The sequence below is a fragment of the Pagrus pagrus genome (assembly GCF_965226575.1).
Source record: "Pagrus pagrus genome assembly, chromosome: 24".
NCBI lineage: Eukaryota > Metazoa > Chordata > Actinopteri > Spariformes > Sparidae > Pagrus > Pagrus pagrus.
Window position 1 is genome coordinate 15,276,387 of NC_140206.1, and position 24,553 is coordinate 15,300,939.

At 43.6% G+C, this 24,553-nt stretch overlaps 3 protein-coding genes across 5 annotated transcripts; all 3 read left to right on the forward strand.

Moving 5' to 3' along the window:
• Positions 1-5,138: 5,138 nt before the first annotated feature.
• On the forward strand, positions 5,139-15,204 carry abcb6a (ATP binding cassette subfamily B member 6 (LAN blood group) a). Its single transcript, XM_084346923.1, has 20 exons — positions 5,139-5,475; positions 5,925-6,448; positions 7,890-8,030; positions 8,168-8,357; positions 8,817-8,909; positions 9,080-9,272; positions 9,374-9,495; positions 10,091-10,200; positions 10,318-10,383; positions 11,215-11,340; positions 11,770-11,846; positions 12,023-12,086; positions 12,182-12,267; positions 12,378-12,435; positions 12,556-12,660; positions 13,091-13,265; positions 13,436-13,548; positions 13,642-13,736; positions 13,858-13,926; positions 14,027-15,204. The coding sequence occupies exons 2-20, from the start codon at positions 5,933-5,935 to the stop codon at positions 14,184-14,186; spliced, it is 2,559 nt and encodes an 852-aa protein (XP_084203049.1). The 5' UTR covers positions 5,139-5,475; positions 5,925-5,932; the 3' UTR covers positions 14,187-15,204.
• A 290-nt stretch (positions 15,205-15,494) lies between these two features.
• cnppd1 (cyclin Pas1/PHO80 domain containing 1) lies at positions 15,495-19,627 on the forward strand. Its single transcript, XM_084347017.1, has 8 exons — positions 15,495-15,763; positions 16,341-16,443; positions 16,626-16,707; positions 16,793-16,913; positions 17,057-17,185; positions 17,263-17,324; positions 17,418-17,535; positions 17,633-19,627. The coding sequence occupies exons 1-8, from the start codon at positions 15,701-15,703 to the stop codon at positions 18,278-18,280; spliced, it is 1,326 nt and encodes a 441-aa protein (XP_084203143.1). The 5' UTR covers positions 15,495-15,700; the 3' UTR covers positions 18,281-19,627.
• An 83-nt stretch (positions 19,628-19,710) lies between these two features.
• prkag3a (protein kinase, AMP-activated, gamma 3a non-catalytic subunit) lies at positions 19,711-23,088 on the forward strand. Of its 3 annotated transcripts, none has more exons than XR_014621646.1 (13): positions 19,711-20,161; positions 20,300-20,339; positions 20,467-20,567; positions 20,679-20,760; positions 20,912-20,970; positions 21,075-21,135; positions 21,224-21,278; positions 21,396-21,522; positions 21,619-21,784; positions 21,915-21,952; positions 22,094-22,240; positions 22,335-22,526; positions 22,832-23,088. XR_014621646.1 is itself a non-coding variant. In XM_084347018.1 (13 exons), exons 1-13 carry the CDS (start codon positions 20,144-20,146, stop codon positions 22,852-22,854), a joined length of 1,011 nt encoding a protein of 336 aa, XP_084203144.1. In that variant the 5' UTR covers positions 19,711-20,143; the 3' UTR covers positions 22,855-23,088. The 3 variants fall into 3 exon arrangements, 1 of the variants encoding a protein (XP_084203144.1); XR_014621647.1 differs by having other exon boundaries at positions 21,075-21,120; XM_084347018.1 differs by having other exon boundaries at positions 22,335-22,428.
• Positions 23,089-24,553: the final 1,465 nt, after the last annotated feature.

The window sequence follows — 24,553 nt, forward strand, 5'->3', positions numbered from 1 at the left end:
TTGCATTATATCGCCGACTCTGCTCACCTAGCTGTAGACAATCTGCTGCGCTCCTTTAACTTTCTCAAAATTGCCCTCAATGATCTTAAACTTGCTCCGAATGCAGACAGAAATGATGACAGCAATAACTTTTTTTATCTCCGCTGTTAAAGGAACCAAGGAATTTACAGTCACAAGATAAAATCTGTCTTTCTCTCTGTTATGGATTATGGTGATGTGATTTATAGGCATTCATCAGCCTCCACCCTTAAAGGGAAACAATTTCACACATTAAAGAGTGTTTACAAGTGCTAGGTACTACTGCATATGTGAAAAAAAGTAGTATTAACGTTTTTGTGGCTCCGGATGAAACTCTGCACTGCCTCCAGTGATGTCACTCAGTGGCTAAGTTGCATTGTGGGTAATATATGTGCCAGGTTTTCGAAAAACAGTCACAATGGCCTGTCATTGCACCCATTATGGAGAACCAGAATATTCCACGTGTTCTTCTTCCTGGATGCTATTTATCATTCTGCTCTGAGGTTTAGTGCTGGCAATGCTTATAAAAGTTGGGTGGCTGTCTCTGTCTGTGAGATGTGATAGAAATGTGTATTTTTACTAAGTCCCCTTTTGGGAAAGTTGCCATTGTGTTTATTTGCTCGGCTTCATTCGTCCTCTGGTCCTTATTGAACTTTGTCTAATGACTGGCTTTCATTGCAAATCCCTCCACTTTGTCGTGAAATTGGAAGATCTGCTTTAAGTCTCCGTGCCCCGACTGTGCTGTTTACAAAGCACCCTTAAAATTAACATTAATTGATACAATTCGGCGAATTCAAATCCACGATTATAAACCGCTCAGCTGCTGTTTGAACCTGTTTTTGTATCTTGTATCTTGAATTAACTGTATCTATATGCTTGTTTTGATCAGTGGTTTGAATTGTCGTATCTCTCAATATGTTGTATCCTGTATGTCATTTTAAACTGTTAATCGACTTCGTTATAAATGGATGCCTGCCCTTAACGATCTTTCAATTAAGGTAATAATACATCTCTAAATTATTCAGAGGATTAAAAGCTTATACAATTACTATTTTACATGATAATCAATGCGTTTTCAAACCCATTCATCTCATAAAAATGTTAAAACAGACGTCATATCCGTTCATCTTTACACTCCCTTTACTCCACTTTTATTTCTGCGTAGGAGAAGTGTGTTGCTTTGCTTTGATTTTTAGCAGTATGGATATACTACGGTCACTGGTGCAGCATAGCAGTCGATCTAAAGTGCATATTTAAGTCATATTTGTGTTTACCCTTCATTCTAATGTTTAGTGCGGTATAAGCACAGGTCTGCCATCAATTTTGACTGCGTCAGATGCACACTAACCCACTTTTGTTCCATTAGTTTTCTGTTCATCTGGAGCCACGGGCATTACTATGGTGTGGGAATGCCCCTAGTGGTCAAAGCAGGATTCTGTAAGAAGATTTTAGAGAGGTGCCACTCAGGACGTAACAGGCTTGGCATTTAAATCGCTGCTTTTATACACAGAAATGAAAGTAACTAGAGTTTGCAGTGCATAAGACCAAATCCACATATTTATATTCCGTCCGTGCAAGGTGTGTGTGTTTCCATGTGTGTCTGGCGTGCAAGAGAAAGGCTAGAGCTGCTAGTTTTCCAGTCCATTGTGCCTGAAGTGTGTAGATGGGTTAGTCTGGGGCTCTGTGTCCTCTCTAACAATACCGCTCTGCCTCAGCCTATCTGCCTCTGTATCTGTGACAGATTCGCCCACACAGCGACGGCACCGGGGCGTCAATCTGGTTTTCTCTAGAACATGTTATCTCGCACACACACACACACACACACACACACGCTCCCCCTCTCCTCACTTGTCCGTCTCTACTACCTCTCACACACCTTCTGTCTTCCGACCTCCCTCCGCCTCTCTGTCTGTCTACATATAGAAGACTGTGGCAAGGGTACAGTTCAGCGGCAGCGGTAGAGGGACCCCCTTTGTGTTTGCAAAGAGCAGTTTCACAGGAGATCTTATCCCCCTGTGCTGTTCTCTTTACAGCAGGAAAAATGTGGCTGAACTACTCTCAGTGGGCTGCCAGGGGTGGACAGTTCAAGCTCAAATTCAGAGATACAATGTCAAGCTCAGCGGGCCAGGTGGAAAGTCCTTCCGAGTGAAAAGCTCTTTCAGACATCTCTTAAGCTAGAGGTCATCGACCCCGTGTTCTGAGAAGCTTGTCGCCCGTTCAAAGGCTTTAGATTGTCAAAACGTAAGAGCATCTCCTTCTTTACTGTCCCTTATAGGTCCCATATTGTGCTAATATTCAGGTTCATACGTTATTTCTCATACTGTCCATTATTGCAGCGCCTCCGTCTCAGTGCTCCGTCTCTTTAAGGCTCCCATTTAAAAACCTAGTCTGCTCTGATTGGTCTGCCCTCACACGCCTGAGCAGGCACCAGCCACCATGACTATATAGCTGTGTCACAACCTTAGGAAAACCCTAACAGCTCAATTATAGGCACAATTCCTGAATACACGCTTTGTGCAATTCTTTGTGGATCGAGCACTTTGATACTTTCTCAGTGTCTATTTAGCAGCCAGACAGTCCAAAAAGACATGTTATCTTCCACTCCGCGGGACCTTTTGTGCGTACCTCCTTACAAAATCTGTAGGTGCCCCATTCACTCAAGGACCACAATGATGAAACAGGGTTGAAAACTTCATGAATGGCGTATTCCTTTTTCCTTTGCAGACAGCCATCAGCGCGTGGGCCAAAGGAAGAGTCTAGACCAGATGTCTAAACCAAGAACTTGGCGCTCACTTTTTCCAGGAAATTGCGTTTGCGATTTTTAACTGTGGGTTGGTTCTGGCAGATAAGCTCTACAGACACACAACAGCAAAGGTAGATGCCTGCCAGCCCGCATTCTCTATATGAGCAGCCTGTCTGCACACTCGGTAGCAACTCTTCCACACAATAGATCACGGGTGATTTGTGAGTATTAAAGGCATAGCAAAGGTCATCTGCCAGTGAGCCTGTGCTAAGAACTGAATTCACAAAGCCTGATCCTTCAGTGAATACTACATTCAGAAGAACCAAAAGCTTTATTGATCGCCCTTACTACTAATGAGATTGGACGTAGCACTCCTAACACCACCGATATTCTTTGCTCACCGAATCAAGGGATTAGATTGGCATGCACATCCGTCTTATCCCTGCCCGCTCCATACATATGTGTCCGGCAGCCTCAAGCGAACAAAGAAGCACAAATGAGAGTGAAAGGAAAGGTGGGATTGAATACAAGAAAAGACCCACCTAAAGGATTTATAGGGCTCCAGCTGAGTCTGTGCGCTGAGGTAGGGACACCCACAAAAGGGGAGAGAAATGAGGGTTGTGATGGGCAGGCCATCACATCCACTGGGAGACAAAGGAGCAGGGTGACAAGCAGCCGATGGACAGAAGGTCCATTTCCACTCACACAAAAGAGCCGGGGAGATGAAGCAGATTAGCAGCTCTTTATGCCCATTGTGAAGGCTCTAAATGATAAGATTTACCCCCTTTTCCATCCCAGCCTGATTCCTGTGTGTGTGTGTGTGTGTGTGTGTGGGTGTATGCTCGCACAAGACATCACAAGCTCTTTTCGCTTCATTTTATGAACACTCCATGAGGATACGCTTCCCATTTTTTTCTTCCCTCACATGCAGGTACACATACACATTTTCTGAAGAGTCTTTTATTCATCCTCACAGGAAGGACAGATGCGACAGCTGGCTTTTGAGTCACTTCCCGCCTTTGTACCAAACCCTGAATTTACAGTTGGATGGAAAAAGCTCTTAACTTAAAGCCTCTCGTCACTGGAAGACGGTGTTCTTTTTATGTTCCTTTGACTTGAAAATTACTCTTTTCACTGGAGGAGGCACACTTGGGCTGTGTTGCTTGGTTCAGTGCTGTATTCATTAATCACTCAGTCATTGGCTTTAATATAGCAGTAAAATTACAAACTGCTCGCACTTAATATCGTGCCATTAGATTACATTGTTATTATGTACAATCTCCAGGGTCGTTTTTTTCTCACCACCTGTCTGTACAGTCATGGGGTTTTCTTTATTAACTATTGTTCGTGCATGAGTCTGTTCCCTACAGTGGTTTCCTCTGACTATACCTTAGTATTTAGTGCCATCTACTGATCATCTTGTAAAATTGCAGGCTCTCTCTCCCTGATATGCCAGTGTTGATGCTTTTTCTATGCCTAGTCAGTGCCACTTCACCTGAAAATAAGTGACACAGTGTACACACAGTGTACCGTATTTCATTTCCAGTGGTAGAATGTAACTAAGTGCATTTGCTCAAGTAATGTACTTACAATTTCCTTGGAAGGCCTCCTATTAATTATCAATTTTATATGACTCTAAGGCAATTTCAGAGGAAATACAGTCCCTTTCTTTTCACTCCATTAGACTACCTCACAGAAATGTTTACAAGTTAAAACTTTTATTCAAAACACATGATCAGAAAGCATTATTATGGAATACACTACCCAAATTATGGAGACATTTGAGTGCCAAAAAAGGAAGTAAGAGAATAATTTTGTAAAATAAATTTAAAAAATGCATGTGGAAATATAAAGAGGAATATAATAAATGATGCATAAAATAATTAATGAATGTAGGAAAATGAATGTGAATCATTTAAGACAATCTTTATTTAGCCTACTATTTATTTATTTTCATATACTTTTTTACGGCACTCCAGTGATTTCAGGCCCAAACTACTACAGTTATGAAACAAGTAAAAATAAGTTCCACCATGACAACATTAAAATTGCTAGTTCCATGTTAATGAATCAGTAGAAATATTAAAATATCACATATATGACAATCATGACACTGGACTGAGCTACTCAGCATAATGAGTACTGAGGCTATACTTTGCTTGAAATAGCAACTTAAAGAGTAAAATTATAAATGCAGACCTTTATCTGTCATGGACTATTTTTACACTGTGGTGTTACTTTTACATTTGAAATATAACGTCATTGATTTTACCTAAATAAATGATCACACTTCTAACTTCCTGTCTCGGGTGTCATGCCCCTTTCCATCCACTAGGGGCCGCTGACGGTCAGGTGATGCAGTCGAACGCTGTTGTGTAAAGCGTCGATTGCCGAGTCACCGATCTGTTGTTTAACATGCGCGCAGCAAGGACAACAGCAGCAGCGGCATGAGCACACACACAGTCGATAGCAGCAATGACCGGCACCTAGATAACTATGTAGGCTAGCGCATACTCTCACCAGTCGGTCACGTTTTTAATCTGTCGTTTATGTGAAAGCTGTGTGTAGCTTTAGCCGACTAAGCTAGCTTACAGCTAATTAATAGTGTTTAGTGGACTTGCTAGCTTCTCCTGAGTAACCTCTGTTGCTGACAAGTGGAGGCTGTGCACTGTGGAGATACCTGTGAAGTTGACAGCGACCACCCGGCAAAAAAGGTAATGTTTCAAATAAAAACAGTGTGTTACTTTATGTCTGGAGCCTCTGGAATACATGTTAATAATAGTGTTAAATTCCTTTTGCCTCCCTGAGTGTTATTGGAGCTATCTTAAGGTATGTCTCTGTATCTGCTCTGCCCACTCCTTTTGGCAGACGTTGTGGTAATGTGTGGCAAATGAGCGGCGGTCATTTATAACCAGCAGCTGAAACAGGTGCAGTGGTGAACCATGAGCCAGCAACTAAAGATGGCACTGAAGTTCACAGCCTAATATAGCAGAGCCAAGCAGCCAGCTCAGTTTGTGCAGAGGCTATAAAATAAAGGTTCACCTGCTCTCATCTGAGACTGTTTGACTGTGTTTGTGTTGGTTTACAGTCATTTAAGTAGTTACATGTGATCTTGCACAGTTATTGCACTGTATCTAAATAAATCATATCTGTCCCTCCCCAGCTGCAGCCATGGTGTTCATGCAGAGCTACTGTGAAGCCAATTCCTCCATCTCCCACACCTGGGTGGATGAAGGCATCTCCCCTTGCTTCTACTTCACACTGGTCCCCGCCATCCTGCTCACCATCGCCTTCTTCCTCGGCACCATCCACTGCATATTCTACCAGAAGTATGGCACGGCGATGGAGCCCAAGTTCATCCCACGCTCCCGCTTCTACGGCTTCCAGCAGGCCATCTCCATCCTTCTCCTGGTCCAGTCTCTAGGTGGGATGGTGTGGCGGGCTGCCAGCGGAGGAGAGCTCCCAGGCTACGTGGTGTTGTATGGCCTGTTCTCCGCGGGGGGCTGGGCCTGGGCCATAGCCCTGCTCCGGGTGGAAAGACGAAGGGTCCTGCTGATGGACCGAACGAGGGGCCACAGCGCGGCCCTGCTGCTGTTCTGGGCTGTGGCTTTCTCAGCTGAGAACTTGGCCTTCGTCTCCTGGTATAGTCCTCACTGGTGGTGGAGCTTAGAGAACAGTCAACAACAGGTAGGAATGATTGATGTACATGTATTTGAATGTAACATGGAGCTCACGTCATACAGTTAATGCCCCTTCCTATCTATTCAGGATTAAGTTCAGTTACTTTATCTGATGTTGATTTAAGAATGATAGTGTGCCCTTGAGCTCAAAAAGGATACACAGTGTTTTATGATGTTGATGTGGGTTTTCACAGTCCGGTAAGCCAAAGGTTACTTATCTATTAATTGGGTGTGTCTTCTGACTCACTGGACTCAAAGCAGGGCAGCCTGTCCGGTTCCTAGTATAACAAACTACGCACCCAGCTGTCAGAGGGAGACGGGCTGGAATGCAAAACACCAGCAATGTCACTAGAGCCATTTTTTTTTTGCCGAGTCATTGCCCGGTCTGACTCTCAGATCCCTCAAGTGACTGTTAACCAATCAAAAGAGACAAGAAGTCTTGCCCCTCCCATGCTGAGTCAGTTGCAGCAGTTTCAACTCTGTGGTTACACAAACGTAAGCATGACTTGACGTTTGTGTGTTCAGTGGTTTGTTGTATATTTTGATCTGTCCTTAACTTGGTTTGTAAAATGCAGAAGTGCTCCTCTAACTGTTTATCCTGCATTTTACTCAGTGTGAGTCATCATTTTCAGTGTTATGAAGGGATGAGTCAATAATCAACTTAGCTTATTTCAACTGGACTTTATTTTCATAGCACATTTCATACAAACCAGTGACTCATGTAGCACAATTGAAACAACACAGATGAAAATTAATAACAATAGATATAACTATACAGGACTAAAAAATTACAACAACAAAAGTAGATAAATTTATAAAATAAACACCATGAATACAAGACCTCCTCTACACCATGATGACCTAGAAGAGGACAGGAAAATATCAATATATGGTTTTTGATATTTAACAAGTACAGAAATAAGAATATTGTAGAACAGAAGTGTGCAGTGATCCATGGGGGGCCCTAAGGGTATACGAGGCAGATCTGGCACAATGAGATTTTTGATTAATGTGCAATAGTAATGTGGATATAATGACTAAGTGGGTACAGACAAGAGTTAGAATAAGTATGGTAGGTTCAGAAAATAACATAAAACCAGATAAAGACAACAGTCATGTCATATCATGATATAACGAAATGTAAAATCCAAGACGACTGTTTAGTCAGTATCAGCCCTGATTCGGTCCATCCCAGTCTAAAGTTCCCTTTTGAAAGGAGCATAGAGTGAATATTGTGTGTTACATAACAGTAACTTGTGTGGTGATATATCGATATGACTTACTCAGAGGCTTGGCCACTGAATAATTAATGACTCATCTAATGCAGTCATCAGCTGAGTCACTGCCTCATGCACAGTTGTTTCATGAGCATACATGCACATGCCTCCACTGTCACATGCTGATTAACTGCAAATTCGGTCCATATTAACTACCTACGAACCCCTCAGGTCCAGTTCGCTCTGTGGCTGATGCGCTACATTGGCACCGGGCTGCTTTTCTTCATTGGTCTCAAAGCTCCAGGGTTGCCACGGAGACCATACATGCTGCTGATAAATGAAGACGAGCGGGACGTGGAGAACAGTGGGCAGGTAGCGGAGTTAAAACCCGTGACACTTTTATTTCCCAACAGTATTTCAAAGTTTAACCACCTTAGACATGCCCTCTATTCCACTATTATACACTATGCTACTGTGTGTTTGGTACTTATTGATTGTCTCCATCTCAGAGCCTTTTGGGCAGAACAGAAGAGAACCCGTCCACCTGGCAGGGTTTCAGGAAGAAAGTCCGTCTCCTGGTTCCCTACATGTGGCCACGGAAGAACATCGTCCTCCAGCTCCTGGTCATTTTCTGTTTGGGGCTGCTCGGAGTCGAGAGAGCCATTAATGTCTTTGTGCCCATTTACTACAAGAATATTGGTGAGCGACCTGTTTTTAACCAAACCCTGTAGACTCAAGCGTTCTATTTATTTCAGAGCTAAACGGCCTGTTTCTGCAGCTACACGCCAGAGCCACAAGCTAATAGTGGGTTTCACTCGCTCAATTTGAGCCACAGGTTGAAAAGCCTCAAGAGCCAGATAAAAACACGCCAGCACGTAAGCTTGAATACACACCGAGAAGCTTGTAGACAGATTCAACAAATTAAACACGTACTGTTCCTCGGGATGTGCAATGTGATAAAGCTAAGACATCCTTCTCCTGATGGTTTAATGCTGCCAGAGGGCCAGAGAGACGAATAGAAAACACCCAGGCGTCAGGCAACACCTTCCAAATTTTCCGTGTCTCGTTCATCGTCTTGTTTATCCGCCATATCTTCAATTCGAGAAAGCCTTCAAGCCTTTGTTCTCATTTAACTTTATGTGTTTGTCCCTCCCGCAGTGAATGAACTGACTGATGGCAGCAGCTGGAGAGCGCTGGCTACCACAGTGTGCATTTATGTCCTGCTCAAGTTTCTGCAGGGCGGCGGGGCAGGTAGGACCAACTCATTCGTGTCGTGGATGCGTAATTTAGAGAGTCTGCTTTTCACAGACCGACAGACAAATACTCTACAAGCAGTCCAGCGCATTGATTTTCTGTTTCATATCACGTTTCACATGAGTGGCTCATCTGCCACTTTCACCATTATCTGCTCCTCTTCCCAGGCGCCTCAGGGTTTGTCAGCAACATGCGCTCCTTCCTGTGGATCAAGGTGCAACAGTACACTAACCGCGTGGTTCAAGTGCGCCTCTTTTCCCACCTCCACTCCCTCTCCCTGCGCTGGCACCTGGGCCGCAAAACCGGCGACGTGCTGAGGAGCATCGACCGCGGCACCTCGTCCATTAACAGCCTGCTCAGGTAGGATGGCAATGTTATATTTATATGAACGTTCAGCATTTCAGCAGAATATTCCTGATATGTAGTAGCAATTGTCTCAATTGTCCCTTTTTCCCCCACAGCTACATAGTGTTCAGCATCTTCCCAACCATCGCCGATATCGTCATCTCCATCATCTACTTCATCACTTATTTCAACGCCTGGTTTGGCCTTATTGTCTTCGTCTGCATGGCCTTATACCTCAGTGAGTAGTTATCCAGAGCTCTATTCATTTATTTCATAATGTTAAATTGGCTTCCTGTTTCTTATAGAATTGATTTTAAACTTTTATTGTTTGTTTTTAAAGCTCTTAACGGTCTCGCCCCATCATATTTATCTGAGCTTTTAATTGTCCGAAATTCTGGCAGAGCTCTGAGGTCAAACAATCAACTCTTGCTGGAAGTGCCCAGGTCAAAATATAAACACTGGGGTGACCGAGCCTTTTCTGTTGCTGCCCCCAGGCTCTGGAATAAGCTCCCCGCTGAGATGCGTCTCACTTCTGACCTGGGCCTCTTCAAATCTCGGCTAAAAACTTATTTATTCAGGATGGCTTTTAATACCCAGTAGCATGATGACACTTTTATCTTACTTTATCTTATTTTGATTTTTACTGTATTTTATTGTTTTTATTGTTTTTATTTTTATTTTTATTTATTACTTGTTGTAAAGCACTTTGGTACACCGTAAGGATTGTCGTAAAGGGCTGTATAAATAAAGTACATTTACATTTACATTTACATTTAAATAAAATGATTAGTTGAGCATCAAGATTTCTGATCGCCGGATAATATTTCCTCTAGCTCTGACCATTATCATCACTGAATGGAGAGCCAAGTACAGACGAGACATGAATCTGCAGGACAACAACGCCAAGACGAAGGCCGTGGACTCGTTGTTAAACTTCGAGACGGTACGTCAAAAATGTTGCTGCCCGTCTGCCGTTTTGGTTCATCGAGAAGTTTCATTTAATCCAAGATGTCAAATATTGTTCGACTTATTTTTTTCTTTGCTTTCGTCTGTCCCATAGGTGAAATACTACAATGCAGAGAACTACGAGGTCGGCCGTTTTGAGGATGCCATCTTGAAATATCAGGTAAGTGCCTGTTTTGACCCTCTTTTTGTTCTGCGCAGAGACAAGTCAACTACTTTTTTGGATTTAGAGTTGCAACGAGTAGTAATTTATTGTCAAAATAATTGTTCTTTGCAGCCCTAGTAAGACTGCAATTCTAACATAATGTTAATATCCTGATAACAGCTGGTTTAGCAGTTGAAATTTTTAAAGAAGTAAAGTACAGAAAGCTTCTGCAGTCATCAGCACTTTGAAGCAGTATCTTGAAATACCTTGTCTATAGATAAAAATTGTTATTTACAACCTGGATCATTTCTCATTGACCTGCTTGAAAACTGATTAACAAAACTACTTAACAAATCAGTGCTAAGAAAACCAGCCTCAACAATATCCCCAACTTCCTCTTCTTTCTGAGTTTAGCAGAATGCTGAAGATAATCTTTGCCTCGAGGAGGATATCTGCTCATCTTGACAGAAGTCAAAACAAACCTCGAGGATCGCTCGCTCCTGTCTGTGTCTGGTTATTGATAGCAGCAGCAAGCTGCACAAGGTGCTGCGTGGAAGCAATCTGCTCACAGCAGATGGCTAAACCCTCCAGGAGATATGATTATTTATGTTTCAAAACATGAAAAAGAAAAAGTTCAATCTAACACAGTTGTTTTAGGAGAAAACACACTTTTTAAAAGACGGCATGTGCTATTTTGGCACAGGTCAGTGTCCAGCTCTCAGCGTTATCAAATCTGCATTTACACAAGGAGTAGTGAAGAAGTTCGCCTCCTGTTGTGGCTCCCAATATCACTCTCTGTGTTGTTATTTCACAAAGAAACCAGTAGTTGTATGTTTCTCCTGTTTTTAGGTGTCGGAGTGGAAGACCCAGGCGTCCCTGGCATTCCTCAACCAAACACAGAACCTCATCATCGGATCAGGCCTGCTGGCCGGCTCCCTGCTCTGTGCCTACTTTGTGACTGAAGGAAGGTTTCAGGTACTGGTATATGCATTCTGTTATGTCATGTAAACAAACCATGTAACTGTCTGCTGTGCACTCAAACTGGAGACTTAACCACACTAGGATAAGATGGGTGAGTTTGCTAAGATAGGCTGTCTTGCTAAGTTTTTACTTTTTAAACAGAAAACACACATTGTATTCTGTGATATTTAGATGTTTGTCTACTGGAAAATGACACGCATCGCAGCCAACAGCAAGTAGAGATGCTGTGTCTTCTTACCAGAAACTGCCCGGAGATCTCCCTCAAGCCAGCTGGCACCTTATTTAGCTTTTTGTAATAAAAGGAGACGGTGTTGTGTTGAAAATTCCTCCCTTCAACTTGAGCCAAACGCTGCAGCATTACTCACGGCCGGTTAGGACACGCTCAAGCTGATTTTATCGCCGATGCCCGCTTGTGTTTTCTAGGTTGGAGATTTTGTTCTCTTTGGCACCTACATCATCCAGCTGTACACCCCCCTCAACTGGTTTGGAACCTACTACAGGTAAGAAGAGGTAGAAGCATCTTGAAATGCATTAAGATGGATGATAGCATAGTAAAATACAGTAGTGCTTTGGGATGGCATCCGAGCCGTCCTACAATCCCAGAGCGTCATTATTTGACTTTGTTCCTTTGTTTCTGGTTAATTCTTTCAAACTGTTCGGCTCATTTTTTTTGCAGAATGATCCAGAACTCTTTCATTGACATGGAAAGCATGTTCAAGCTTTTTGAAGAAGACGAAGAGGTACTTTTAGAACTTGCCAATCTTTGGTCTTTCACTTTAAATGCTGTTTTATCGTGAATATTCTTAATGCTGTCTGTATTTGTTCTCTTGTGCAGGTGAAAGATGAAGTAAATGCAGGGAATCTTCTCTTCAAACTGGGAAAAGTGGAGTTTGAGAATGTTTACTTCAGCTACACAAACGGGTCGGTTCACTATTGATCATCTAGCCTGGTTGAAACCAGACTTGTGTGACGTTGTTACCTCGATTTATGTAGACACCTTTATTTTACAAGTCTGTCTTACTGTTTTGCAGGAAGGAGATTCTCAACGATGTTTCCTTCACTGTACTTCCAGGACAGACGGTCGCCCTGGTAAGTCTAAGGAACCACTTAAATTCAAAAGATAGATTTCACCCTCTGCTCACTCATACAGTTGAGCTGCCTGTGTTCTGTTGGGACTCTACAATCTTAAGTTTCTCTTCATCTCCCCAGGTGGGACCATCGGGCTCTGGAAAGAGCACCATCGTCCGACTCATCTTCCGTTTCTATGATGTTCAGGGAGGCTGCATTCGCATCGATGGCCAGGATATATCAAAAGTAAATGTCTGCCTCCAGAACTCGTACATGAGATGACAGGGTTCAAGACGACACACGCTTCGCTACAAAAGGCTGAAAGATAACACATTAAAACAAAGATGTAGCACCGCTTTTGGAAGCTACTGGCAGCCGCATACATATACAGTAATAAAAGCTATTAGTAACATAGAATTAAAGCTTTACATAGTGCCACCAGAACTAATAAACAAGGTCTCATATGCATTAGAAGACATTGTACATCATTCCATGTGCAAATGAAGTCATCGAACTGCTAGAAGCGTAAATTAGCATCTTGTTATGTTGCCCTAGAGATTACCAAGAGCAATAAAAGCACCAGTTACAATGTCTTTCATATAGCTGTACGCAGCTGTGTGTGTTTACAGGCACGCTCAGGACGAGTAATTACTACGCCGTTGTCGTCTCTCCTCAGGTGAAGCAGGTATCCCTGCGATCTCATATCGGCGTGGTTCCCCAGGACACCGTGCTTTTCAACGACACCATCCAGAACAACATTCGCTACGGCCGCATCTCTGCCAGTGACCAGGAGGTGGAGGATGCTGCTATAGCTGCTGATATACACGATAAGATCATGACCTTCCCTGAGGGTAAGCTGTGGATGATTGTTATTCTTTGAGTCACAGTGATGACTTGGAGGGATTTTTTTGTTTTGCTATATTCTCTATATTGTGTATGTCCAAAATAATTTGATGAAATGTAAGTCCTCTCAGGCAGAGCATCTGTAATATCTTCTATAATCTGTATTTATCTCTGGCAGGTTACGATACACAGGTGGGTGAAAGAGGTCTGAAGCTGAGTGGAGGAGAGAAGCAACGAGTGGCTATCGCCCGAACTATCCTGAAAGCACCACAGGTCATCCTGCTGGATGAGGTGAGATTACAAAAAGGAGAGGTTGTGTACAGACAGAAGCTGGACTGGATTTACATTTGGATGAACTTGTCTTGATGAACTATCTCTCTGCAGGCCACATCTGCTCTAGACACACAGACGGAGCGCAACATCCAGGCCTCATTGGCTAAAGTCTGCGCCAATCGTACGACAGTTGTTGTAGCTCACAGGTAAGAGATGCATTCACTGAAGGCTTTTATTTCTGAAAGGTTTCTCTTTTCTATTCCCTTTGTTTTAGGATATCAGTGGTTTTGTCTAAAGTGTTGTTTAAACCTTTTTTTAATATAAAAGATTGTCCACCATAATCGGAGCGGACCAGATTCTGGTTATTAGTGACGGCCGGATTGCTGAGCGAGGACGGTAAGTGTGACCTCCTGACCTGTAGCTTTGAGTGTCATACAGTCAATCCTCTTTTTTTTTTAACTGAACACCAAGTGATTCACTTTCTCTCCATCCAAAGACACGATGAACTGCTGCTCAAGGGAGGCTTGTACGCAGACATGTGGATGAACCAACAGCAGGCCCAGGACTCGGACTCCTCGTCGGAGTCCGAATCCAAAGACCGCAAGTCCGAGAAGCTGCAGCCACCGTCCACGTCCTCGGGCCACCAGGGCCACTGAATGTATTTCTTTGTGCTTCGTTTTAAAAGAGAACTCTACATTTTGATCCCCCTCTTTATTGTAATAAAGTAGGTGGATGACTTTAACGCGAAAGAACACTCATTAAGATGAACGTTTTATTTATTTTAAGGAATTTCAGACTGAATGTGCAATGGAAATAAGGGAAGGTGCTTGTAAAGATAATAAGGTACAAACTAATAAGTGTCCAACTGCGTCAAAAGCCATTTTAGCTCCAGAATATTATTTTCGGAGGCACTCCGGCCACCTTTTAAATGTTTTTGTCTTTATTTTTCATATTAAACACTGACTTCTGTTAGTTTATGCTGTCTGATCTTTTCACAGTTAAACTTGAAATAATCTATGACACGTTCCTTACTTAGAGATACAAAATTGCAAGAAATAAGGTGATAAAAACGCTCTGATCGCAGCCTCAACACTGCATCTTGTTGAATCTGTCGCCCACTAAATAATACCACATGACTGACATCAGGTTGGTGTAAAGCTGTCAGGGATTTCATTCAGCTTTGTTGTTTTTTATGTTTCTGGTAGTTGAGTTCTGAGCTCTGCTGTTATTTAAACTGATGTTTTTTACATACACGTGTAAGCCTCTGTATACTTTTGATCACTTAGGTAAAGCCGGGTGTGCTGCTTGTCGGATCGTTGTGTTTTCTACATTTTTGTCGAAAGATTAATGAAATACGCTATTTGGCAATCGTGTTTTTTAAAACAGTTTTGATTTACATTTACATAAGGTTGTACAATCACCAGTTAAAGACAATAGAAAAACATGGAAAAAGGCATCCCATCAAACTTAATAGCCCACGCAGTCATAACAGCCTACCCACCATTATTCTCACTAACTGTAATATGTAATTATAAGCAGTCATATACACAGTGTCTGACTATGAATTTGCTGGATGTCTATTTCTACCTCATCACAGGTGTTGTCCATGATTATTACATTTTGTAAATGTTCTGTTGTCTTGTATAGAAAGATGCAAATAAAGGGTTTTTCTTCCTCTTGTGTTCCAGTTTGGTGAATTTCCAGTCCAGTTCTGATAGATCATGTTAAGACAGCACTAAACTGGACCTCTAGGTCATAATCTACAGTGTCTCCATTCATGATCACTGATGTAGAAGAAGAGATGCAACATCAGCAGGCCCCAGTGACAGCAGCCTGGTTAATGTGTGGCCAACTTTACTCCAGACAGGATTATTAAAGCATGCATATGTGTAGTACAGCTAGTTTTCACTCATAGACACCACCAGGGAGATAAAAATAACCGCCTCCTTTGGCCAATGGGAGTTTACAACTGTTGTGTAACAGCCCTGCAGCGCGCCCCCTCCCGGCCCCAGCATCTGTATCGGTCTGGAGAAAAAAAGAGGCAAACAGCTGACTGACAGTCGCGGTCAGGGCGTGTTGTTAGCTGAGCACTACTAGCCAGGCGGGGCAGCCAGGCCGAGCAGTCGCCCTTTTAAACACACGGTTGACTTATGTTGGATCTATAGAAGATATGGATTTCGACGCGTTATTTAACGAGAAGACCTTTCGGTTTTCAGACTTCCAGGAGTTCACGGTATGTTCTTGAGTTAAGGCCGCGCTAGGTCAACACAACACGGAAGCTAGCGCTAGGCGCATTACGTGAGCTAAGTAGATGTGTTTAGCGATGTCAGCTAGCCAGTCCCCTTGTGTGAACATGATGTCCCAGGACAATACCTAGCTACGGTCTGATGTTGGATAAGTTAATGTCACGTTGATAAGTGTTTTAACTCAAGCTAAACAACGTGTCGTTAAAATCTTTTAGATTGGGGAAAAATAAAAAGCAGAACTAACTCGCATAACTAGCTGACGCTTGTAGTTTGTTAGCTAAACTGTTAGCTACACTCACTTCGTCGTTGACCCGCCACGGGCACGACGTTAGCTTAGCTAAAGTTGTGTAGTGTATGAGTTACAGTTGATTTAAATGGCAAACTAATGTTGATAGAAGCATTTTGTAAACATGCGTTAAAGTTAATGCCGCGTATATTGGTGACGTTAGCGTTTCAGCCGACGTTAAGCAGCTAGGTTGGCTTATTGCTTTCCAACTGACTTGACCTAGCTTAGTTCCCTAATGCTACAGCTAATCAGGAAGCTTATGTTATTGTTTCGTACAGTTTCTTCCTGCACACCAGAAGTTGACTGAACGAGTGAGGAAGCGACTGTACTATGGCCTGGACAAAGACGTTTCTCTGGACGCCCTCTCTTGCCCTGTTACAGGTAAGTTAACGTTTAGCTTTCAAACTGGGCTAGTTAAATAGTAGCAAGAACTCAGCTCCTCTCTGATGCTCCTACAGAAGAACTACCGGATGTCCATGCCCTTCTTCCTGACTTGCTGCCAGTCAGGAGATTTTAGATAATAGATAATAACTTGAGTTCACTTTTGTCTTTGTCCTTTCCAGATATTGCTGTCGAAATCTTCCAGAAGTCTGCCCCGAGCCCGATCCGAAAGCTTCAGAAGAAGTATGCTGCTCATGTCTCCAGGTTTGTACTTCGTATTATGTATGCACAGATCGAAACATGGCACCGCCAGTCATAACACTAAAAACAAATCTATTCTTGTCTCCAGGGAGGCTTGCATCTCTCCGTGTGCCATGATGCTGGCTCTAGTTTACATAGAAAGGCTCCGACATAGAAACCCTGAATACCTCCAAAAGATCTCCTCCTCTGACCTCTTCCTGATCTCCATGGTATGTGTGTTGGGTTCAAAGGTCATCTTTAATGCCTTGGTGTTATTTCTAGCGTGTTCTCTGCTCGTTTTAGAATGGATGCTCGTAATTGTTACTTACTTGTGTCCTGTTCTGCCTATTCCTCATCTTCCACACGGAATTAGATGGTTGCCAGCAAGTACCTGTACGACGAAGGAGAGGAAGAAGAGGTGTTCAACGACGAGTGGGGAGCGGCGGGCAAGCTGGACGTCAAGACTGTCAACAACCTGGAGATGAACTTCTTGAACGCCATTGTGAGTGTGTGCATGTTTGCGTGGGGTGTGTGTGTGGTTCATGGCCTCTGTTCTAACCCGCATGTCATGTCTTGTAGGAGTGGAGCCTCTTCACGGAGCCAAATGACTTATTTGATATACTAAGTCAACTGGAAACCAGGTATGTGTTCAGCTATGTTAAACTTGCATCATGCTAAAATAATGTCCGTAAGACCTTAATTTGACAAAGCATGCTGGGTGCTTCCTTCTGCAGCATCGCGGAGCGGCAGGGGATGAAACGCGGCTGGTTCACCTACACTGACCTCTGTGTTCTACTGGAGCAGTCGGCGTGGAGTCAAGCCCTCACCGCCATCTACCAGCACTTTACTAAGGTGAGGAGGATATGAGAAGATCTTTATGTGCTAATGGATGTTTGATTTGTAATCACGTTGGCTTCCATAGTCTGATTCAACATCATTCTGTTTCCAGGTATCCTGTATGCTCGGCCTGGTCTATCTCACCAGTGTGGCTGGCCTCATTGCCACCAGCGCCGTGCTGCACCAGCTCAGTCTCTCCAGAAGCGGCCAGTCCCTGCTTCCACCTCAACCAGAGATTAGCCCGGCCCACGTTCAGACCTCCAGCCTAAACCCCGCAGCCCCGTCTGAAGCCCAGCACGTCCCCTGTTGCATCCTGGCCAACGAGAGTCTGAACCGCCAGACCGGAGCACTTGGAGCCGACCAGCACCTCGCACAAAGCCCCCCGCCGGCTTCCTCACAGACATCGCTGTTGTGTCTCTGGGGCTCCCTCCTGGCCTCGATGGGTCACACACATCCTGAAACTAATCCTGACATGGAAGCTCCCCAAACTTGGTCTCCTGCCTCCTTCTTCTGTCCTGGCTGTCTTGCAACCCTCCCTCCTCTTCAGTGTGGGCTCAGAAACACCTCAGCACTTTGCACGCAAGGTCCTCTCGATAACCATCAGCGTCACGCCCCATGGCTGGCCTCCAGCCTCCTCGGAGGGGCCGAACCAAGTCTGAACTCTCGCCTGGGGGTGTTCCCCCCTGTGCAGCTCGGACCCTGCCATCCAGAGTCTATATTACCTGTCGACAAAGCCCAAGCTCTGCTGATGCCCGGCTAGAGACTGCAGACTTCCCCCCTGCTGTCAACCTGTAGTTCTGGACTCTTGAAGTTAAACCAGCGTTGAATTCATCACTCATCAACTGCTTTGTGTCATGTTTTCTTACTTTCCCAGATGTAGAATACAGGTGCAAAGGCAAGAGTTACTAGGCACATTTTGACAGGATGGGAATGCACTTATAGTCCCTCAGAATACATTTGCCATAATTGCAACGCCATAGTGTTCGGTTAACGCCCTGCTTTGTTTTTGCTGTGGAGGGAAGATCTGAAGGGATTCGAGAATAATTTGATTTGTTTCTCTTTTTATTTAATTTTTTTCATTTTGGCTGCAAACCAAATCGTTTCGTTACCACAGTTGCTCAGAAATTCAGACGCGTGAGACGGTGATGAAGGGCCCTCGTGTTGAGCGTGTTGAGTTGTCGTTATACTAAGGCTGTTAGCTACTTGGCAGGTTGATGAAAGTGTACGAGAGTTTCGCAACATATCTGGAAGTTGAGAGTTTCGCAGTAAGTCGAGAAGAATGAACTAAACCAGTTTACCACGCCTGCTACATTTTGGCTTTAACACATTTGCTCACTGTTACCATATATTTTTTCTTTCGCGCACAAGGAGCTTTACGTCGGTCACGTGCGAGCAGCGAGCACTGATTTTGTACACCGGGTAGTTTTTGTTACTGTTTGTGAAACGAGCCGTCTCCTGTCCTCGTCAACCTCCAAGAAAGGAACCGGCTTGAACGCAGACACCACCTCCGTACCTCAGCGTAACTGTTATCAACCACGCGGAAATGACAAAAAGAAACTTCTCTTTTTATAGCTGCTTCTTTTTTTACAGTCTGAATTCATCAGTTTGTATGTGGACTGTCACATAACCTCAAAGCCACTTGTGTAACAGGGTAATGTGTAGCCAAATTTAAGAGATTAATCTAGAAGTTCTCCGAGGGGAAGAAGGTCTGTATAAAAACGATGTGTTCCTGGGGGTTCAGTCAGTTTCTGGTTGGTGTTTTTGAAGTTTTTTGTTAAGATAACGTGTAACGCGTCGAAAGCTAACAGCAGTGTTTCTTTGTCTGGAATTTTGCACACCTGGCTCCACTTCCATTGCTACAGGACTGTTTCACTCCATCATTGCTGCGAGGTCACCAGAGGAAAACGTAAAAGAACCGATGACTTTTTATGTACACGGCCACACACGGTCCACGGGACGTTTACTTTGTAATTGAACCTTTGACGAACTGCTCTGAGCGTTTGAATTTGATACACTTTGAAGCACGAAGTCCTTAAAATTTTGTACATGGTGTAAAATAAAAATGCAAATCTGTAGAAAAGGAGCGAATAAAGACTGCATTTGTTTATGACGTTTGTTAATCATTGTCTGTGTTAACGAGAGAATTAAAACACACCGCCGTCATATGTTAACAGCATGTAGCATGTGTAGCCTCTCGTAAAGACCTTGACTGCATGCAGCCTTGACATTTACTCCATATAGACCAAGAGTTAATTCTACCACAGAAGTCCACTTTGTGTGCTGCAGCCAATAAATAGTGGCAAACGACTGTGATCAGCAGTGACAGTAACACAGATTGGGAATGCATCCTGAACGCATTCCATCAAACATCCATGAATGCGTTGTGATGATGGTTGCGCGATACAGAGACAGGAAGCAGATGTCTGGTTTTGGCAGAATGTGGCGCGTCCCTCCCCCTGGGCCCTGCGCCAGCTTCTTTTACCCCTCCCCGTCACATACCACCGGAGAGTTCCTAATATAGACCCAACTGCTTTGTAGGAAAGGGTAACAAACCACGCAGAGTCGCCAAGGGTTTGAGTTTGCTGCTTTGCAAACAACTTTTTCATGGACACACAGGAGAATTATGGAGCGTCTCTCACAGGTGAACTCTTACTTTAGAGTGAATATATAAGTGGGGAGTTTAAAGTGTTACCGGAGCCGTGGAAGTGATACGTCTTGTAGATTTTTTAATTATTGTGGCAATGTCAAGTAAAGAATGTTTGGCTTGGCTGTGTCGTAGGTGTCATTCCAAGTAAAGAAGCAGGAAATACAGGACAAAGGTACGATTGGAAAAATTGGCGTGTGTGTGTGTTTTGGTCTGTCTTTGGAAATAACAGAGCTGTGTGAACACATGTATATGCAGAGTTGAAGGAAGTACCCAGATTGTAATAACATGATTTCTCACAGAGGCTGATGCCACCATCTACATGAATTTCATGAAAAGCCACTGCTGCTACGAAGCCATTCCAACCAGCTGTAAACTGGTCGTATTTGATACCACGTTACCAGTAAGACTTCATACTTCCTGTATCTGCTATGGGAAATATAACGGATGAATGTGTGTGTGTATTTCTTTGCCTGTAAACCTGCACTCTGTGTGAATTTATGACTTCCAAAAGGTGAAAAAAGCCTTTTTTGCACTGGTGGCAAACGGCTTGAGGGCTGCGCCTCTGTGGGACAGCAAGCTGCAGAGATTTGTGGGTAAGACGAGCGATCAATAGCAGTGACGTGTGGAGGACTATAAATCAAAATGAATAAATGGCTCAATAAATTAATTAATAAGCTATTACATGCAACAAAAACAATATTTAAAAAATAAATAAATGTAGGGATCCATCTTTTTCTCTCACAGGAATGCTGACTATTACAGATTTCATCAACATCCTCCACTGCTATTACAAGTCCCCTCTTGTGAGCATGAATACACTCCGGTTTAATAATTAATATTTATAGCATTGATTTGATCTTTCCTTCTTCTGCAATTATTGTCATAACTTGACATTTCCATTTTAAAGGTCCAAATGTATGAGCTGGAGAGCCACAAGATTGAGACATGGAGAGGTGACTCATTTCAAAGTAAAAGAACATAACAGATCCATGATAGTATCTTTGCGCGTGCATCTCTGTGGATTACCATCAGAGCTCTCTGTCTTCCTCTATCTAGATGTCTACTTGCAGTGTTCCAATCACTTCCTCATTAGTATTTCTCCAGAGGCAAGGTGAGCGCAGCACAACACACGCAAATGAAATCTTTAATGCCGTTTTATCTCTGTAACATTCCACTTAACCTGTCTAGCCTGCCGGACGGTAAATCCCTTTGTTGTCTCGCCTCTCAGCCTCTTTGATGCCATCTATTCCTTACTTAAACACAAGATCCACAGGCTGCCGGTCATCGATCCACAGTCTGGGAATGTCCTGCACATTCTGACCCACAAACGAATCCTCAAGTTCCTCCACATATTTGTGAGCGAGCTTTTTTACTCATTCATTCAACCTGACATCATCAAAAAGGGGCTGTGGCATCAGTGTTCTTCTGCTGTGGTGTTTGGGTGTTTTCAGGGGAACAAAGTTCCCAAGCCTGCGTTCCTTGGGAAGCAGATCCAGGAGCTGGGGATCGGAACGTTCAGGAACATCGCCACCGTTCAGCAAACGGCAACGCTCTACGACGCCCTCTCCATATTTGTGGAAAGGCGGGTGTCGGCCTTGCCTGTGGTGGATAAACAAGGTATAAGGCCTGCAACAAAGGATTATTTTCTTTGTCCACTAATCTGCTCATCCAGTTTGTTGCTTGGTCTGTACTGTGCTAGAAAAGTGTTCAAACAGATATAACAGCATCCTACAATTTCTTTTCACAGGCAAAGTGGTGTCGCTCTACTCAAGATTCGATGTGATTGTAAGTACTGAAGAGAAACGAGAAATCTAACATCTTAACGCTTCTTTGTGGGACTCATTTTATTATCCTTGCATGTAGTCGCATTGTTTGCTGACACCTGCTCAGAAACTGAGGCATCTACCTGTGTTTGCTCCGTGGCAGAATCTAGCAGCCCAGAAGACTTACGACAATCTGGACATGACTATGCAGGAAGCCGTCTGCAGGCGCGTGTGTTACGTTGAGGGAGTGATCAAGTGCTACCCTGATGAAACCTTGGAAACCATCATAGACCGTATCGTCAAAGCTGAGGTAGATATTTTCTTCCAAAGAGTTTCAATTTGGTTCTAACATCAGAGAATAAGAGGTGAGCATTCTTTCTCCGTCCCTTTCCTGCTTATCACAGGTCCATCGGCTGGTCCTGGTAGACAGGGCTGACGTGGTGAAGGGCATCATCTCTCTGTCTGACCTGCTGCAGGCCATGGTCTTAACCCCTGCAGGTATTGATGCCCTTTTGTCCTAGCACCAGGAGACAGAGGTTCCCCTACTCTCCTTTACCACCTGTGTAGGCTTGAGTCCTGGTCATGTATCTAGCCAGGTAGGCCCTGGAGCCTCTTTTCACCCCCAACTGCCCGCATCTCCCCGCAACAACCCTCCCTCCTGACTTTCCATTGGCACGGCTGAGCAGATAATGACTGAATTTTCACTTTTGGGTGAACTATTCCTTTAACCTCACTAGTCTTTTTTTTTTTTTACCTTAAGCTGCTGTCACATAGCTTCACTCTTATGTGCAAATGAATCCAGCACACTAACACACAGACATGCACGTGCTGCTTGGCTTCATCTACATTTTCCCATGATGTTCTTCATAGTTGCTAAGTATCTTCTGTTTGTGCCTTTCAGAAATCAACCTGCCGGGGAAGTGAGAGGTCAGAAAGGGATAAGAGTTCACTGACTGTGCTGCTGTTTACATTGAAATGTCTTCTCTGATCTATGCGCTGTGTTCATGTCACGATAATGGGCAGTGAGCCGACCATGATACTGTGATGACTCTTCTTAGAGGTCTCCGGCACTATGTCCATATTGGCTACATTTGATCAAATTGATCAATATATGTTTTCTTAATACTGTTTGTTTCTGTATTAAACATTTGTATGAAAGCTTGCTGGTCTGCTCAGTGTACAGATCCTGGAGAAATACAGAATGTGGACTATGGCTTAAAGGGAAAGTTCACCCCAAAATCAAAAGTATGTGTACAGCAACAGCAATGTTTCTCTACAGAAATCATGACCCAGGTACTCAAGATGTTAACATTAATGGTGTGGGTAACCGGGTCATGATTTCTGAAAACAGACATTGCTATTAAGTTTTTCAAATGGGTTTTTTTGGTGCTTTGAGCACCACAAGCCAAGTGCCATCTACTTCCATTATATTTGAGGGAAGGCAGACCTCTCTACAGCTGATATTTACCTAAAGTGGGCAACTTACACCAAAACAATCTTGATGAATAAATAGCACAAGAGGTAAGAGGAGATGTGTTTTTGATTTTGAGATGAACTGTCCCTTTACGAGTTTTTATACAGAAGAGATTACAAAATAAGAATAAAAACTCAACACACAGCAAAATATAGAATATAAATGATCAGTAATGGTAGTTACTGGTAAAAGGAGGTCATACATGTTGGAGAGAGCTTTCATTTTCAAGTCTTGAGTGTTTTATGCAACATCTCATGCATGCAGCAGGATCCTCAGCCACACGGTGGTACACTTGGGCTTCAGCCCCATTCCCTCTATACAGTAAACAAGGAAACACGTGACTATGTTTTTTTTTTTTTCTCATCCGTGACGGGCCTCGAGATCATGGATGTATTATTAGTGGATACAGGACCGGAAAATGGCCGCCGTTGATTTCAACGGAGTTGCTCGCCTGGCGCATACGCCGAAAAAGTTTCTGACTTCCGGGTTTACTTCCGCGTTATGGGGCCCATAGAGCATGCGCAGTTGAGTCACCCCCCATGATGCTCTGGGGCCTCCCATCATGCCCTGGGGCAATGAGAACGAGCAAATTGCGTTCTGGACAAGCGCTGCGCGCTCATGAGTGCTTGTGGATGAGTTTGAGCGGTAACGACAGATCTACACAATCAAATGATGGATTTATAGCGCACATCAACCGATGATGTTCTCAAAGTCATGGTTATAGACTACACGTGGTTAATTTGTGTTGTGTTATTATTTCTAAGTAAGGATAAAACGTTGTTCTCCGCTGTTTTCCTAACCCTCCTCCCGGTCGTATGCTTTTGTTTCAGCGAAGTCAATCGGTGGATCGATGGATTATCATATACATGTTGTGTTGTGTGTATTTGTGTAGTCTGATCTGTCATAAACAACAGATTACATGTTACGGGGCGCGTTTGTGTCGCGGACTCACGGTGCCACAGAGATGGGAACTTTTTTTTTTTCTGTGGCCAGAGCGACTGTCTGTTTAGTGTTTCATACTGTACACAGTGACTCAACTACATCACACACTGATGGCACTATAGTCTACACATGTGAGACACAGTAATTATGGCACATGTTCCACCAAACACTAACAAAGTGATACAGCATGTCCAGTCTCCTCTATTC

What these genes read in the sequence shown, in the direction of transcription:
- cnppd1 (XM_084347017.1), top strand. Translation starts at nt 15,701, where the DNA reads ATGGATTTCGACGCGTTATTTAACGAGAAGACCTTTCGGTTTTCAGAC. An exon ending in CCTCTCTTGCCCTGTTACAG is followed by an intron (nt 16,444 to 16,625) that starts GTAAGTTAACGT and finishes TGTCCTTTCCAG; the next exon opens with ATATTGCTGTCGAAATCTTC. An exon ending in TCTACCAGCACTTTACTAAG is followed by an intron (nt 17,536 to 17,632) that starts GTGAGGAGGATA and finishes TTCTGTTTCCAG; the next exon opens with GTATCCTGTATGCTCGGCCT.
- prkag3a (XM_084347018.1), top strand. An exon ending in CAAGCTGCAGAGATTTGTGG is followed by an intron (nt 20,761 to 20,911) that starts GTAAGACGAGCG and finishes TTTCTCTCACAG; the next exon opens with GAATGCTGACTATTACAGAT. An exon ending in AGTATTTCTCCAGAGGCAAG is followed by an intron (nt 21,279 to 21,395) that starts GTGAGCGCAGCA and finishes CTCGCCTCTCAG; the next exon opens with CCTCTTTGATGCCATCTATT.
- abcb6a (XM_084346923.1), top strand. Translation starts at nt 5,933, where the DNA reads ATGGTGTTCATGCAGAGCTACTGTGAAGCCAATTCCTCCATCTCCCAC. An exon ending in CATTTACTACAAGAATATTG is followed by an intron (nt 8,358 to 8,816) that starts GTGAGCGACCTG and finishes TCCCTCCCGCAG; the next exon opens with TGAATGAACTGACTGATGGC. An exon ending in TGACTGAAGGAAGGTTTCAG is followed by an intron (nt 11,341 to 11,769) that starts GTACTGGTATAT and finishes TGTGTTTTCTAG; the next exon opens with GTTGGAGATTTTGTTCTCTT.